The following is a 16,300-nucleotide window of genomic DNA, read 5'->3' as shown; positions in this document are numbered from 1 at the left end:
TTCATAGTGAAAGTATTATGGAACTGTTGGCAATAGTGGCAAATGCCAGGATATAAACTTAGAGGTTACACATCTTTGTATTGTTTATTACACATTATCGTAAACAATAATGTACATAATTCACCCGTTTACAATTAGTTTATGAGTTTTTTTTAAAATGTCGTGTAATTATGCAGACGGTCTGTCAGAATATGAAAATAAAGGTATATTGGGTACACCGGAGGTAAGATTTTTATAATTAACAATATTTATATTTTATTACCGCATTCTTCTATTAGAAATTCGATTCTGAAGAAAAAGTCAATGAAAAATGTGAGCTTTTGGTACAGTGGATGAAAGACTCAAAACATATAGTTGTACATACTGGTGCAGGTATTAGTACTTCTGCTGGCATTCCAGATTTTCGGTGAGTGCAACTTTTTTTATATGGTATTTTTAATTTCGTGTCACCATAATAACACATTTTTAAAGAGGTCCAAGTGGGGTATGGACATTGGAAAAGCAAGGAAAAAAACCAAATATTAATATCTCTTTTAATGATGCAAAACCTACCAAAACTCATATGGCTATTAAATCTTTAATAGAGAAGAACATTGTGCAGTATGTTATAAGTCAGAATATTGATGGACTTCATTTAAGGAGTGGTTTATCTAGGCAGAATATTGCAGAATTACATGGAAATATGTTTGTTGGACAATGTAATACTTGTGAAAGGTAAAACATTGAATTTTCTGAACTATAGTTTATTACAGGCTCGTGCTGGGTACGTGGAAAGGGCGGGGGACTGGAGTGATGGGAGCGGGGGGCGCCAGCTATACAGAGGAGAGAACTGGATAATCCCTGGCATTAGTAGATTACTACTTGTTACATACTATTTGAGTTATGGTAATTTAAAGTTTTATCATTTCTCATATTTCGAAAAAACATTTCAATCACTTATTTAACACTCAATCTTGGTGGAATTTTCAAGGTAGGTTCTTATAAGTATAAGGAATTGAAAAAATATACAACAGAACCCTAAATTAAACATAAAATTATGCAAAAAAATTATATTTTGGACTTTTTAAAATATTGAAAATGTAAACATGGCTCAGCATAAAATTAAATATCTCAAAAAGAGGATGAGATAATCAAGAATTTTTTTCCCCAAAATTATCTGCATGAAATTGGTTTTAATTCAATAAAATAAAATTCTTGTGTATTTTCTTCTATTTTTTAAGGCCATTGCAAGTTACAATATATTAATTACGAGCAATGCGAAAGTTCTCTTGGTTTCAATAAATGGGTACAGTTTGTTAAAGAAGAATAAATTATATTTTAATGTTTGGAGATCATATTTCACTATTTGCTGTATTTGAAGGCTGTCCATTCCAAATTCTTGATTATTCCATCCTCTTTTTGATATATTTAATTTTAAATTATTTCATGTTTAACTTACGATTCTGTTATATGTTTTTTTTCAATTTCTTATACTTATAAGAACCTACCTTGAAAATTTCACCAAGGTAGGGTGTCAAATAAGTAAATGAGAATTTTTTTCGTATTCTAATAAAAGATTTACTTGGTACTATCAAAGGTTTGGAATATGAGAAACAACAAAACTTAAAAGTGCCATAACTCAAAAAGTATGTGAGATAAAAATTCAAAATTTGGTGTTGTTATTCATCTTTAAATATAGAACAAATGTAACAAATTTCATAAAAATGTAAAGTGTTTGGTGAAAAAATTATTATTTTTTGGTTGAATTGATGTGGACTGACCCTCAATTGATTGCCTGATTATACTGAGCCAAATATTCGTAAATGATATGATTTTTCTCTGAGCTTATCTTTGTCAACACATGCAATCAATACACTTAGTTTCTCCAAGTCATTTTCCGGCAATTTTTTCTTCATTTGATTAAATCTTCTATGGTCGAAGTCAGCCAATTCCAAATACAGCAGTTTATAAATGGCATGATAGTTTTCCATTGTTTGATTTATTGTGTTTATAATCCAGTTAAAGACATTGTATGTATGTATACAATGTGGGATTGTATATAGGTTTTTTTTCAATTATTTACTGTTCAATATAATATTTTTTCAGGCAATTTGTTAGATCTGAAGCTACAACAACTGTTGGCAAAAAATGTTTAAATGAAGACTGCAAAAGATCATCAATGTTAAGGGGACGTACATGTAGAGGTAAATTGTATGACACTATTTTGGACTGGGAAGATAATTTACCTGAAAATGATCTTGAAATGTCAGATTATCACTCCAGGTAAATAATTGTTACACTTTAGTAGTCATATAAAATATAAAATCTTCAAAATATGAACAGCAAAACCTGGTGTTATCTTAAATACATGAATCATTTTTTATTTTTAATCTGACCATGATCTTTCCTCCCAATCTCCTACACAGGATAAATTATTTCTTAGTGAAATTTTACATTTAATTTGTTGGTTCAGGCCCACCAATGCTAAGTCTGCAAGAACTGATACTTCTGATGGTGTCTCGTCCATGCCCTTGACACCCATCGACTTCAACCTCAGGAATTCTATTAAAAAAGTAGAATGAGTTTAGATCAAATTATTATTAATATTATTATTATTGTAAATATATACCTCTCATGGTGTCCCTTAACCAGACTTAAATGAAAATTACTTCAATGACTTTGATCTACGTATACACTTACTCTAAAGCACAAATGCGATGTTTTTAACCTATTCAGAAAATCGGTTTCCCGAGCTTTTGGAAAATATTTTCGATTGCCCGTGTTGAATATAATCATGTACAAAATATGAAAATATAGATAAGGAAGCATGGTATTAATATAATATTATTAATATTATCTGTAAGAAATGTCGCAGATGATCTCCTGAAGTAATGACCTGTGTATAGGTCAGAATTCTCCAAATTCAGAAATGTTGCAATTTCATACGAGATTTTAGCAAACGTATTTGACAAAAAACACATTGAATTGTTTGAAATACGTAGAAGTCGTTGATGCTTGTTTAAAAGTGGAATTAGTGAGATCACACATAGTTCTCCAGCTTTCAAGGGAAATTCATGCAAAGTGTTGTTTAATAAAATAGAAATCTTAAGAAGAGACTCATTTATTTGTTCTAAGTATTTCAAAGGTTCAATAAAGTCGTTGACGCTTGTTTCAAAGTGAAATTATGAGAAGTACAAAGAATATATTGAAGAATGCAAAAAAAAATATTTAAACTTGGAAATCCCTCTTAAACTGTTGTTGCCTCATGACTCCAATATCACAAATCAAAAATATAAAGAAATTTTGGGAAAAACAATTCAAACCTCTATTATTTTCCACAAATTCAGGAAACCGATTTTCTGATTATGCTTAAAATGTTGCATTAGTGCTCTAGTTCATACGTAGATCGAAGATTTTCAAGTAATTTTCATTCAAATCTGGTTAAGGAACACCGTGCTCTGCTAATCTACAGTCATTTTTTATAAAACTAATACTTAAAATTTGAAAAAATAAGCGTATTTAAAACTAAATATTCCTTATTTACCTACTGCTAATAACCATATTTATAATATATTATATTTTGATATTTTTTGACATTTACTCGCAATTATTGATATTTTTTAATTGAATAATTTTACTTCCAAATGGAGACCACTTTATGAGAGTTTTGACCTCACTGAAGGGATTCTTAAGACAAGAAAACTTTGTATCTGTTTGTTTCTCTGAACTGCGTGCGTCAATGGCGTAGTAGATGAGGCATATTACCTCGTCCATAATTGGGAAAAGACAGCTAGGAGGTATAATACCTCTTCTACAACGAAAGTGTTAAGCAAATGGAAGGTAATTGTATATTGTGATTTTCAGTCTTGCTGATCTCAATATATGCTTGGGAACTACGCTACAGATAGTTCCTAGTGGTAACCTGCCTTTAAGATGCCAAAAATATGGTGGGAAAGTGGTTATTGTCAACCTCCAACCTACGAAACATGTACGTAATTATTATATTATATTATGTGTATTAATTTTTGTGATTTTTTTTTCAAATAAATCAAAATTAATGATTCAATAAACAATATTTAAATTTTGTAGAAATAACTTACACTAGAACAACTTTTACTCATTGTAAAACACATAGTTGCATGCACGGTGACCAGAAGTCCAGTTTTAGGAGGACATGCCCTCTTTTTTGTAGTTTGTCCTCCCAGCTTCTAAAAAAATTGTCAAACGTCCAGATTTCCTCTAAAACTAGCATACATAATTAACAATGTGGTACTGAAGTTTTCCATCGCCTCCATCCCCTGTTTTTCGTCACCCGAGCCGACGCCGACAGCAACAAAAATGTTCTTTGTTTTGTGTAATATAGTGTTGTGAAAGATGTCAGAAAAACGCAAATGCAAATGCATCTTCCTGACCGAAATACCCAAACTTTGGAACTTTGCTTGTGGAAAAAATAGACATGAAACAAAATATAATATTTGAGGCGCCTAGAATCAAAATCCGCCAAGATCATCTCAAGAAATTTTCGGAAAAGTGGAGAAAATAGACCAATCATAAGAAATTATTATTTTTTTTTACCAAAAAATCGATAATTTTTTCTTTATAACAGAGACAATGCATGATTGAGATTCCCAAAATAGTTTCATAAATATTTAGAAAAATTTAAAATCAATATTTGGACATGTCGGATTTTGATACGAAGATTAGAGTTTGGCGGGATTTGAAACAAAAATAAGCTTAGGCGTCAAAGGGATTGAGTTATTGACTAATTAAATTTTTACTTTAATTACGTATAGGCGTAGTAAAAACAAATATTGAGTAAAAAATATTGACTTTGATTATTACAAAAAGTATTCTAAAGTATCATAAAATAAAATTCAATGTTTTGTAAAAAGTAAACAAAGTCTTTATTGTTATACTATAATACACAATATCTGTCAATTTCCTCATCAACAATAATGTTTTCATCTTCTTCGTAGTTGAGATCTTTGCCTTCTTGGTTTTCCAAATCTCGATAATATTTTTGGGTCTCGTGATTTCTCCATCCTTGTCCAAAGTGCTTTGTTATCAGTTTCGCAATAACATTAATTTTTGCAGCTTTGTGGCTAACCCCCTAATTATAGTGAAAATACAGTGCGTCTAATAATTTGTCCCAGGACTGTTTGAATGCACTGTTTACACCACTACTGGTGGTGGTGTAAATAGAGTGTTCAGTATGTCATATATAATTATTGATATTTCATTATTAATGTAGAAAAGAGGAATTCATTTATATAATAATTATCAAATCAAAAATATGAGATGTATTGACCGCTGAAGCTCTGCATGGCGTTCAGACGTCGATCGGAACGTTTACGTATAAGTCGGACGCCGCATACAGCATTTAATAGGAGACCGAGGCCTAATTATTTACACAGCATATGCAACAGAAGCTCCCATTGATACTCCACTATTGTTAATCATAGCTTGATGTTTTGTAGCATTCTTCGACGAACAGGTTGTCCAAAACTATTTTTTTTCCATTCAACCTAATTGAATTGAATTGAAATTGTCATGAATTAATTCAATCATTTTATAATTTACATTGAGGGGTAAATTGTAAATTGTAAATTAATTTTTGTTTACGGGGATAAATTGAAATTGTCTTAAATTAACTTAATCATTTTGTAATTTACATTGAGGGGTGTAAATTAATTTTGGTTAATGTGGACAAATTGAAATTGTCTCAAATTAACTCAATAATTTTATAATTTGCATTGAGGGGTGAAAATTAATTTTGGTTTATGCGGATAAATTGAAATTGTTTCAAATTAACTCAATCATTTTATAATTTGCACTGTTAGTGTCCTCAACTGAATAAACTCGCCAGCTTTATGATATTAGTATAATATGTAGTATATTTTCTTAAAATGTTAGATATGATTCTATATGCTTTGAATTATAGCATTAGTTTTGTCATAGCTGAGAGACTATGTGCACACATTATATGTGATGAATTTTGATGCCAAGTAATTCATTTTATTGTTTTAGGATAAGAAAGCGGATCTAATAATTAACACCTATGTCGATGACGTGTTAACAAAAGTGATGAAAAAGCTTAATTTAGAAATACCAGATTATTCGTTTGATATAGATCCCACCAAAAATCAACTGCCAAATTCTGTGATAGAATGGAACATTTCAAAGCCAGATATAAACACAATTAAATTAGAATATGATAAATTGGTGAAATATTACAAAAAACGAAAATCAGAAGAAAAACTTTTGAATAATTCAAAGATTAAACCAAAAATTAAAAAATTATCTAAAGGGAGTCATGTAAATAGAGAAAATATCATTAAATCTGAAATTAAAATTAGAAAAAAAGCGGACAACACTAAAAATGAAAATTCTATTGAACAAGAGAAAAAGATAATTATTGCAAAATCTGATTTAGATCATTCAGTTGACAAAGAATTCCTAAATTTAAGGAATACAAAGAACTCAGATCAACAGCACATTGTTGAATAAACTTGATGATAAGTGATATATTTAGGTTTATATTCTTACAAATAAAATATTCTTAAAATAGGTAATTTTATTTTCTTAACTCTTCTACCAACATCAAACTCATACAGAGGAACCACAAATGTTGACTGGTACTGTTTTTCATTGCCTTATATCCATTTTTATTCATGACTAGACAATGAATTTACAGATATAAGCACATAAACAAGTAAACTTGAAATAAGCAATTTTTAAGTGCAACATGCTCAATTTTTCTGTTTTCAGACAATATAGTTATAACAGTACTACTATAGCGGTTAGACTATAAATCAACCCTTTGCAATCCATTGTCGCCGTATTTGCGACGTTAAAATGCTAACATTAACCGATTTATCTCAAAATGTTTATGATAAGTTTACATTATTTTAAGTAACTTACTTTATTTTCTTTATAACGTTACAACCCTGAGTGTATTGATGATGCAAAGGCGAAAATTTTTATGTTAATTGTGAATTAAGATGATTTCAATTTTGCGTTACTTGGTGACGATTTAAATGAAATACTATTAGAAGATCATTTGGGAACAGATAGTGACGTGATAGTAGTTAGAAGAGAAAAAAAAAAGAATTGAAAGTATGAATCTAATTCAGAGGATGAAAATACACCAAATGTAGACAGCAATGCACGGAGTGATATCACTGGAAATGACATTCCCCTACAAAAAATAAATTCTTCAACAGGAAATAAAGTATCAGGCCTACAAGTTCTCGACATCGAAGAACCACTACAATTTTTTAAGCTGTATTTCACAGAAGGAACCATAAAGTGAAAATGAGGGAGTAGGATTCTACATAAGGAAGGAAATGGAAAATAGCATAGTAGATTTTACATTAGTAAATGGAAGAATAGCAACTTTGAGACTAAAAATAAAGAACAAATATGTTACAGTTATCAATATATATGCACCAACAGAGGTGACACAAGAAAAATTAAAAATTACTTCTATTAAGAGTTAAGTCAAGTAGGAGAGGAAATACCAAAGAGAGACGAGATAATATTACTTGGAGACGCAAACGCACAACCAGGGAAAGAAAATTACCTACGAAGTGTGATAATACATGAAAAAGGCTATGTGTAAAATTTCATAATATTTTGATTAGTCACAAAAGTGACAGCCATTTGAGTGAAGCTACTTATATTATTTTCAAAACAATTTCGTGTGTTAATTTAAGCCCAGTAATTGCTTCAAAGTGTTATCCGAACTCTGCTCCATCGATAAGAACTATTTGTTATTCGTTTTCTGAATTTAAACGTGATTGTACAGACACCGATGATTGTGAACGTTTTGGACATCCAATTGAGGTGGTTACTCAAGCAAACATCAATAGAGTCCACAAATTGGTTATATCTAATCGTAAATTGAAATTGCATGGGATACCTGAGGCCGTGAAGAAATCAGAATGCAGTGTATTTACAATTAGGCACGAACATTTGACCATGAGAAAGTCGATCAAAAACAACAACGTGTTGATGACTCGGAGCAGTATTTGGCCAAATTTACACGTAATAAATCAGATTTTTTGCGTCGATATATGACAATGGATGAAACATGTATCCATCACTTTAATCCGGAATCAAAACGATCATCATCTGAGTGGACTGCAGTCGGTGAACCACATCCGAAGCGTCTAAGAACAGTCAGCTGGAAAGGTTATGGCTTTAGTATTTTAAGATTCGCATGGAATATTGTTCACCGACTATTTCCAAAAGGGAGTGACAAGCAATAGCGAATACTACATAGAGTTGTTGGATCATTGAATGCAAAAATCAAGGAAAATGGTCATTATTTCACCAAGACTGTAAAGTATGAACACCTGGTGTAAAACTTGTATATCAATTAAAACATTAATAAATAATATAGTTTTTGTATGTCATGTCAGGAGCTTCATTATTTCCTTTAAAAATCGTAATTTAAACAATAATTACAACGTTACATGTTGTCAGAAGTGGGATTCTTCTTGACGGTTTAATTTCAAGTTTTGGGTTTTCGATTAGGTCAATATCATACTCTAATCTTTATAACAGCCTAAGCATTCGAAGATGTTATCTTTACATTCACTTTCCTTCAATGTTTTTACTTGTTCAATAAGTTCTAACTTTTCGCAGGTATCAAGTACCTAGCATCGGTGTAACTTTTCCTTCAACTACCTTGAATATAATGTTGTTTTTTTCATTTTTTATTTTACAAAGTAACTCTGCTTCACCTAGAACTACCATTTTATCTTCTGTATAGCTAATTAATATTTTGTTCGGCTTGGTTTCAGAATTGCCCGTGTTTTGTTCAAGCGTTTCGGTAATACGTTGCATTGTGTTCCGGTATCTAGTTTGGCAATGAATTTCACTTTACCAACTTTTTCTCTCCAGTCTTTCTTTTCTCCGGCACTTGTACCTGATTTGTATACTTCATCTTCAGAACTATCCGAGATTTCTTCTAACATATTCACTCTATATTTCTTTTTGGGATGTTTCTTCTTAGTGCGGCACATATCGGTTTTGTTCTACATCTTTTACAGTCAAAATATTAATTTTGTTTATTTTTGAAACCTTTAATTCTCATTGCTAATACTTTATCTTTTTTATTTGTACCTTCGAACTCGTATAGTTGTTTGGAAGCTTGTTGACTAATTTTACAGATTGTTATAGCTTTAATCAGGTTAGGTTAGTTAGGTGAGAAATTACTCTCTTACTTGATTCGATCGGATTTCAAATACTATCTTGTCTTTTAGCATTTCTTCGAGTAAATTGTCAAATTCCCATTTGCTAGCTTGAGTTTTTATTCTAGTTTCTAGTTTTTTCTGCGAAGAACTCTTTAAGCTTGTCTTAATGGTTCGCAAGTTGTTTTTGTCTGCGTCGCTAAGGATAAAACAAAACTGTTGTATATATCGATTTCTTCAGAGCCTATCACTGCTATAAATGTTGCTGCCTGGACTTCAGCTAGCTTTTTATTTAATTGAACAGCAATAGTATACCAGTCAAACTGTTGTAACCACTTTTTCTGGCATGTTGATTTGTCCGAGTAAATTTGTAGGTTAGCTGGAGGCTTTATTACAGATACTGTATCGTTTGTAGCCATTTTACAACTTTCTCACGTATTTTTTTCATTTTATACGTTTTTCTATAATGCTGACATCAATTCACAGTTTGATGGCAATGATGGTTAAATTGCATGAATTATACTTCGAATTGTTTCTTCCCAAATGAAAAAGCAACTATCGAAATTGAAGACTATTTTGAAGAAAAGTCAAATCCTTCTACAAGCACTGCATCTAGAAGCGTTGGAATGATTGTATTGCTTATGAAGGAGATTATAATGATGAATATAACCGATTTTTGGCAAAAAAAGTGTTTTTCTTAGTTACTCATACGACTTATTGAGTGATGTGATACATGTAGCTTTTTCTATCGTTAATTTTAAATCTATGGTAAATGTACTTTTACTGACGCTGTCCATAGCAACGAGAAGTCGTCATAAAAATCAAACTTTTCAATTGACAAACTGATGTTCAAAGATAAACAGCTATACAGAGCACAAAACACGTAAATATCGTGAAAAGGAGATTTGGTAGTAATCTAAAATGAAAAAATTAGTTGATCATTTCAGTTCTTTCTCATTCTATTGTATCGGAATGTTTGATAGAATAGAAATAGGAAATTTAGTGGGTCATCTTAATAGCACTTAATAGTCTTCAAAATTTTGAAAACGTCAAAAATATACATGGTGAAATGTCACTATGTGATCGCGTAATGAAATAAAGGCTAAGTGAAATTGAGTGAATTTTTGGATTCTTAGAGTCGCTCGTAGAAGTAATTATATTAACTATATTAAGGACAAGCCGGAAGCTAACTTCTATCACAATTTCTAAATATTTCCTATATTTAAAAAAAAATAGATTCCTTCATAAAAGCAAATCAATATGGAAAACACGATACGTTCAAGAGTAACAGGTTAGTTCATGAATACGTGACATTTTTTTATTATTAACTTTTATTTTTGTTCAAAATAAATCTATTACTATTGTTACGAAATGAAATATGTAGTAGCAAACAAAAAAGTGTGAATGCTTGGATGACTTATTGAAGTTCGTTTTCCATATTTTTTATGAGCTACAAATACTTCATCACTAGTATACCATTTAGAGTTATTTGAAATAGTGTTCACGCAGTTGTCAAGCTTAAAATAACTTAGAAAATTTACCTATTTCAAGACGAAATGGAGTAGAATTTCAAGTAATTTCCCGATAGAAAGTCGTATTTTAGTTCGTTACAAGCCAAGGAAAGCCATTGAATTAGGCTCTCCATTTTCGCATTTGGGACTGTTTCATACAAATGACGTTATGGACCTTCTGACAGATTATTTTTTGGATATTTTGAAAAATTTGAAAATTCGCTGGACTACCAATACTGAAATGAGTAAATTTTTCATTGGAAGTTACTCTTCCGCAAATCCATCCTCTTGTTATGTAAACATAAGAGCTTAGAGATTTTACGCAGAATGTTAAAAACACAAATATTTTCAAATTAGTGCTTATATTCAAGAGCATAACTTTTTTTCTGGATCTTTCACTGATAAGAGGGCTGCTACTTAAGTTTTGAAATGTAAATGACATTCCCATTATAAAGTTTGACATTTTTAATGGTGAACGTACTCAGAACGTGTTGCTATACGAGTGCTATTTGAATTGTTTACAGATACTTGAAATATTCATCTTGATCAAAAAAAGAAATTAAATCGCGATTATTTTCATATGATAATTTTCTATGACTTTAGAGATGGATGTAACCAATAGAGGTGTGCCGATCAGCTCGCTTCGACTTTTGGTTGTCGAAGCGTCATCTCGCGCCACCGTCTTTCGTGAAGTTCGTCCAAAATCGGCTGTTGTGCCAGAAAACATCAATGCTGTACGTAAACTGATATTGCCAGATCGTCATATGACATACCGTGAGATTGTGGCATACTTGGACATTAGTTCTACTTGTAAACGTTCAATATTGCAGGAACACTTGGCTGTTAAAAATAATTGTTCGAATTGGATACAGCATAAATTGACAATAGCTCAAAAAAACTCGTGTCGATAGGTGCAAAGAAATGTTGAAAAAATTCAATTGCGGAGCTTCAAAAGATTATAACAAGTAAATAATCAGGATCTATGCATATGAATCTGAAACCAAACAACAATTGATTGTATGGGTCTTTCTAGATGAGCCAAATCCAACAAAAGTTGTACAGTTCGTGTAAGAAGCACTTCCAAGTAAATGGTCGCCTGTTTTTTCGGAATAACAGGACATGTCGCCATCGTTCCATCAGAGCAACGTAGAATGGCCAATTCTGAATGGTATTTTCTTGCCAAAAGTGTCTGAAAAATTCAGGGAAACCAATCGCAGACGAATAATTCTCCACCAGGATAATGCGACCTCTCACACATCAGTTTCAACAAAAACGTTTTTGATCAGTCATAACATGGAACTGATGGGTTACTTGCCGTACAGTCCTTGTTTGGCACCCAATGATTTCTTCTTATTCGCGCAGATCAAAAATAATTTGCAAGGTGAACGTGTCTCTATACCCGAGGAAGCGGTTGATGCGTTCACATGTTTTGGAGGTAACTCAATTGGAATGGAAAAAATGCTTCTACAATTGGTTCAAAGGCATGCAAAAGTATATTGATCTTAATGGAGAATATGAATGGAAAACAAGAAAGCCATGTCTAATTACTTATTTTTATCCATATTTAGCAACTAACCCAAAATCACCATGCATGTTATCAGTATCATATTGGATTAGGGTATATGCTTCACCCTCAGTGGTCGTTTAGGGTGACTAAGTCACAGGTAAACTAGAACACGGTACAGATAGGAAAATGTTTCTTAGGTTGAGTAACAGAGGAGATGAAACTACTAATTAAAGTTTTAACTTGCACTTAATCAATTTTAATAAAATGTTAAAAGTCAGACGACTTGTTTAATGCCAGTAAGCTCATCAAGTTGAATGGAGGTAAGATATTGATTTTTACTAGACTCTCATACATTTCTTCTTTATGCTGTATATATTTATTACTTGAAAAAAAAAGTGTTCCAAATCGCACTTATGTTACAACTATCGCACAAGTATGAATCTAATACATTTTTTTATAAAGATGTACTGGACAGCATGCATGTCCAAACTTGAGTCTTCTTTTAGTGACTATGTTATTTCGAGGTAATTGCAGGCTCCTGTACCAATACTGACTGGGAATTTCTGGATGTAATTGTGTATATCTAGTTGGTTTGTTGCTGCAAGATTCGTTCCAAAACTACTTTCATTCTTCTTTCAACCTAATTTTAGTTTGATTTCTTCCACAGTTATTTTGTTATTTATTGTATAACATACCATTCTGTTTGTTACGTCTTCTTCAAATATTTTGAATATTTCTTTGTTCAAGTATTCAGTAGCACATCCGAGACTTGAAGAAATTAATTTGTTATCGACCACTCTATACGAAGAATTCAATAAAATCTCGCTATATATTCTAAATCGTTCTCTCTCTCTCTCTCTTTATATATATATATATATATATATATATATATATATATATATATATATATATATACATTCTACAGCAAATACGAGTATAAGTAAATTTAGTAAAATTTGTGGTCATATTATTCTTAAATTAGCTGGTAAGTTTTTCTCAAATCTTTTCAACGTTGCGTTTTATATAGTGCTCACAACATTCCAGTTATCTTTATTAATTTCCTTTTGTTTTAAGCAAATTTTCTAGTTTTCGTGTAAATTCGTATTTTCTATTTATTTCATGAAGAGGACGAATAGAATAGAACATTTCCCAATTTGGTTCTATTTTAAAAAAAGATAAATTCATTTTTTTCATTTGTTAGAGTTTAAGCTCCTTTTTATTTAAATATGTTCTACCTACTCGTTCTTTCTTTAGTAATTTCCATCTGTGTTCCCGTTTCCTTTCACATTTTTGTTTCCGCAGTTCTACAGCCGCCAGGTTGGAGTTTAATCACACAAAGGACTCAACCGGTACACCACCATCTCATTAAATTCAACACCATCAACTGAGAATTCAGCTGCAACCATCCCGGCTTGCCATAGATAAGTCCCAGTATTATCTTTGATATATAGAAATCGGAGTTGTTTTTTTAATTTAAAACTGGTTTTATTTGTTGTGCTCTTTTGGATACAAAGTTCACAATTTAATAATAAATATTAATTTGAAGAATCGTGTCCGGGGATAGTTGGTGTTTAATTTTTATTATTAATTTAATTCTTGAGGTGTTCCCAGCTTTTCTGACTTTTTATTCATTTTTAACGTTGTTTGTTAAAAAGCCGGTGGAATCCCTGCTGCTTATATACTTCTGATGCCGATTACCACTCCCTGAGAAAGAGTCTTCAGCCAGGAAAATTAGGTTGCAAATGGGATTCCGTTTCTGATAGCTTTCTTTTGCTACAGTGTCTACATACTTCTAATAACTGAGTCTTATATGTGCTTTCATCCACAAATATTTTATATCATATTCTTTTATGTGTAGTTCATTGGCTTTTAGTTTAATTTTTAGAATAGTTTGATTTTCAAAAGTGCCGTTTATATCAAGAGGTTGATTATTGCTTGTAAGAGCTGATAAGGAGTGCAATATTAAAATGGATTTTTTATAACCATGTCGTTTTATTTTGAACTCGTCCACGACATGGGCCGTGAAATTGGGTCTGCCCCGTTATAATAAAACTCTAAAATTTGGTGAAAGCGGCGGCGCTTTTGACGCTGGTTCATAAATAGTGGTGAATTGTTTATGTTATTTTTTTAGAACTAATTTCTAGGAAGGTCTTTTTATTTATTTGTTTATTTTCTAGAATTTTTGAAAAATTCGTTTTGGATATATAAAGGAGTTTGTTTAATGGAGTTAGTTAGCTTCTAATAAATATTCATAGTGAAATTATATGAGTTAGTTTAGTATTAGTGAATAATTAATTAGTGTATAAATAAGTTGAGTCTAGTTTAAGTGTTTAAATAAATTGAATAAGTAGAAGACAGTGTATATAAATTCACATCTCTGATAGAAATGGTATAAATGAATAAGACAACCATTACATTTCTATTAATTCAAGAGCTATGATAATTCGATCGCTTCTGCAGAGAAAATAGATGTCAGATAATTAAGTTTAAATTTCATTAGTAACTTCCTTGATAATACATAAATTCCGCTACCAACACGAATTATTTATTATTTATTTGTCTATCTCAAAACTTATGTAGCAACCCTCGTAATTTCATTAATGAGGAAACATGGTAAATAGTGTTCATCTTATCAAGTACCATAATATGTTAAGTATATTGTGATGAAAAGGTTCGGGATATAATTACTGTTCCATAAACGAATTTAGTAGGATTATTCGTTTATGATATTCATTACATCATTTTTAAGATTAGCTTTAACAATAATAATTTCAAATCTAAAAGTGGGCTTATGTACTATAAATATGTAGGAATTAAATTGCCATTTTACAAAATTATAGAATCATCTTCTTACAACGGGTTAAAAAATAAGTTTTACTGGAAGAAATTCTGTAACTTTATCAAGCTAGTCGTAAAATTACGAAAAATTTATATGGGGTGATATATAAAGACGTTGCAGTTTGAACGCGAGCTGTTTGCCTACTTGGATTAAAAGGTTTTTCTTGAACTTCCAAAAAAAAAAATGCTCCACCGTGTACGAGGACTGTCTGTATATTTCGAGATGCCACAAAACTAGAGGAGCTAGAGTTGACAACACTGCATTTTTATATACCACCATCCTCAAGTAGTAAGCTCTGATTGCAGTTAAGTGGTTGCTATTACATAATAAATAGTGGTACATACGATTGGGAATAGAAAGATGAATTTCTTAAAGGAGCATGTGCGCGCTATGATGTACTATAAGTTCAAAATCTTCTATTCAAAGTCTTCTATTTCAAGCCATCTCAAATGTAGTGCTCTTGAGTTCCTTAGTGTTTCCCACTTCGAGAGAATGTAGATAGAGGTTTCGTCCTCCTTGTCACAAAATCTGCACGCCGGATTATCTGCTAAGTCTAGCGTCTTCAGATGTTTGTTGAGACTACAGTGCCCCGAAGAACTTCTGTTGGAATTCGTAAATTGTTCCTACTTAGGTTGATACATTCAGAAAGAGTCTTTGCCCGTCTCAGCCCCTGTAGGTTGTCCCAATAATTGGTTTTTCTCCTATCTACGTTCTTTTCCAGTGAGTTTATTTATATCATAAAATGTTTACCTGCAGTTGTTGAGTCAGTCAATAATCACGGGACATGCTGCATCACGATAATGCATCGTCAGTCACTATATAGCAGACTGTTTAATTTAACAGTCTGCTGAACATCTACTCTATTCACCTGAATAGTCCGTTTGAAATTTCTGTTTATCCTATAACCAAAAGAAATATTCAGGTGGTAGACGTTCAACCAATTTTTTGATAGCATTCCAAAAGACTCAAGATTTAAGATTTCAAATTGAGGAAGCTCTGTTAAAAAAGTGCATTGATGTAGATTTAGCGATTCCACTTTTTCTCCTTGAAATTTGGATAAATCTTCAAAAATCGACTCCATCTAGAAAAAGGTTGGGGGTGGCGGTATGAGAGGTCAGTGCATATTCAAATTGTCACGTAATTCTTGAGGATTTATCGCTGTTCAACATTGGCTCATTTGCTAAAACAGAAAGAAGTACTTGTTAAATTGAATCAAATAACTGAAACTATTGACAAAGGTGAATATATAGCACATTTGGAATTGGAA

The 16,300-nt window shown here is 31.5% G+C and overlaps 1 protein-coding gene across 1 annotated transcript; it reads left to right on the top strand.

Annotated features, from left to right (window-relative positions):
- The first annotated feature begins 40 nt into the window (after nt 1-40).
- LOC130452866 (NAD-dependent protein deacetylase Sirt6) lies at nt 41-6,551 on the top strand. Its single transcript, XM_056792347.1, has 6 exons — nt 41-223; nt 279-406; nt 472-714; nt 2,086-2,262; nt 3,844-3,967; nt 6,007-6,551. The coding sequence occupies exons 1-6, from the start codon at nt 158-160 to the stop codon at nt 6,484-6,486; spliced, it is 1,218 nt and encodes a 405-aa protein (XP_056648325.1). The 5' UTR covers nt 41-157; the 3' UTR covers nt 6,487-6,551.
- The last annotated feature ends 9,749 nt before the right edge of the window (nt 6,552-16,300 follow it).

The sequence above is a fragment of the Diorhabda sublineata genome, chromosome 2, assembly GCF_026230105.1.
Source record: "Diorhabda sublineata isolate icDioSubl1.1 chromosome 2, icDioSubl1.1, whole genome shotgun sequence".
NCBI classification, from domain to species: Eukaryota; Metazoa; Arthropoda; class Insecta; order Coleoptera; family Chrysomelidae; genus Diorhabda; species Diorhabda sublineata.
The sequence above is the reverse complement of the archived record's forward strand: the minus strand, read 5'-3'. Positions and strand labels throughout refer to the sequence as shown.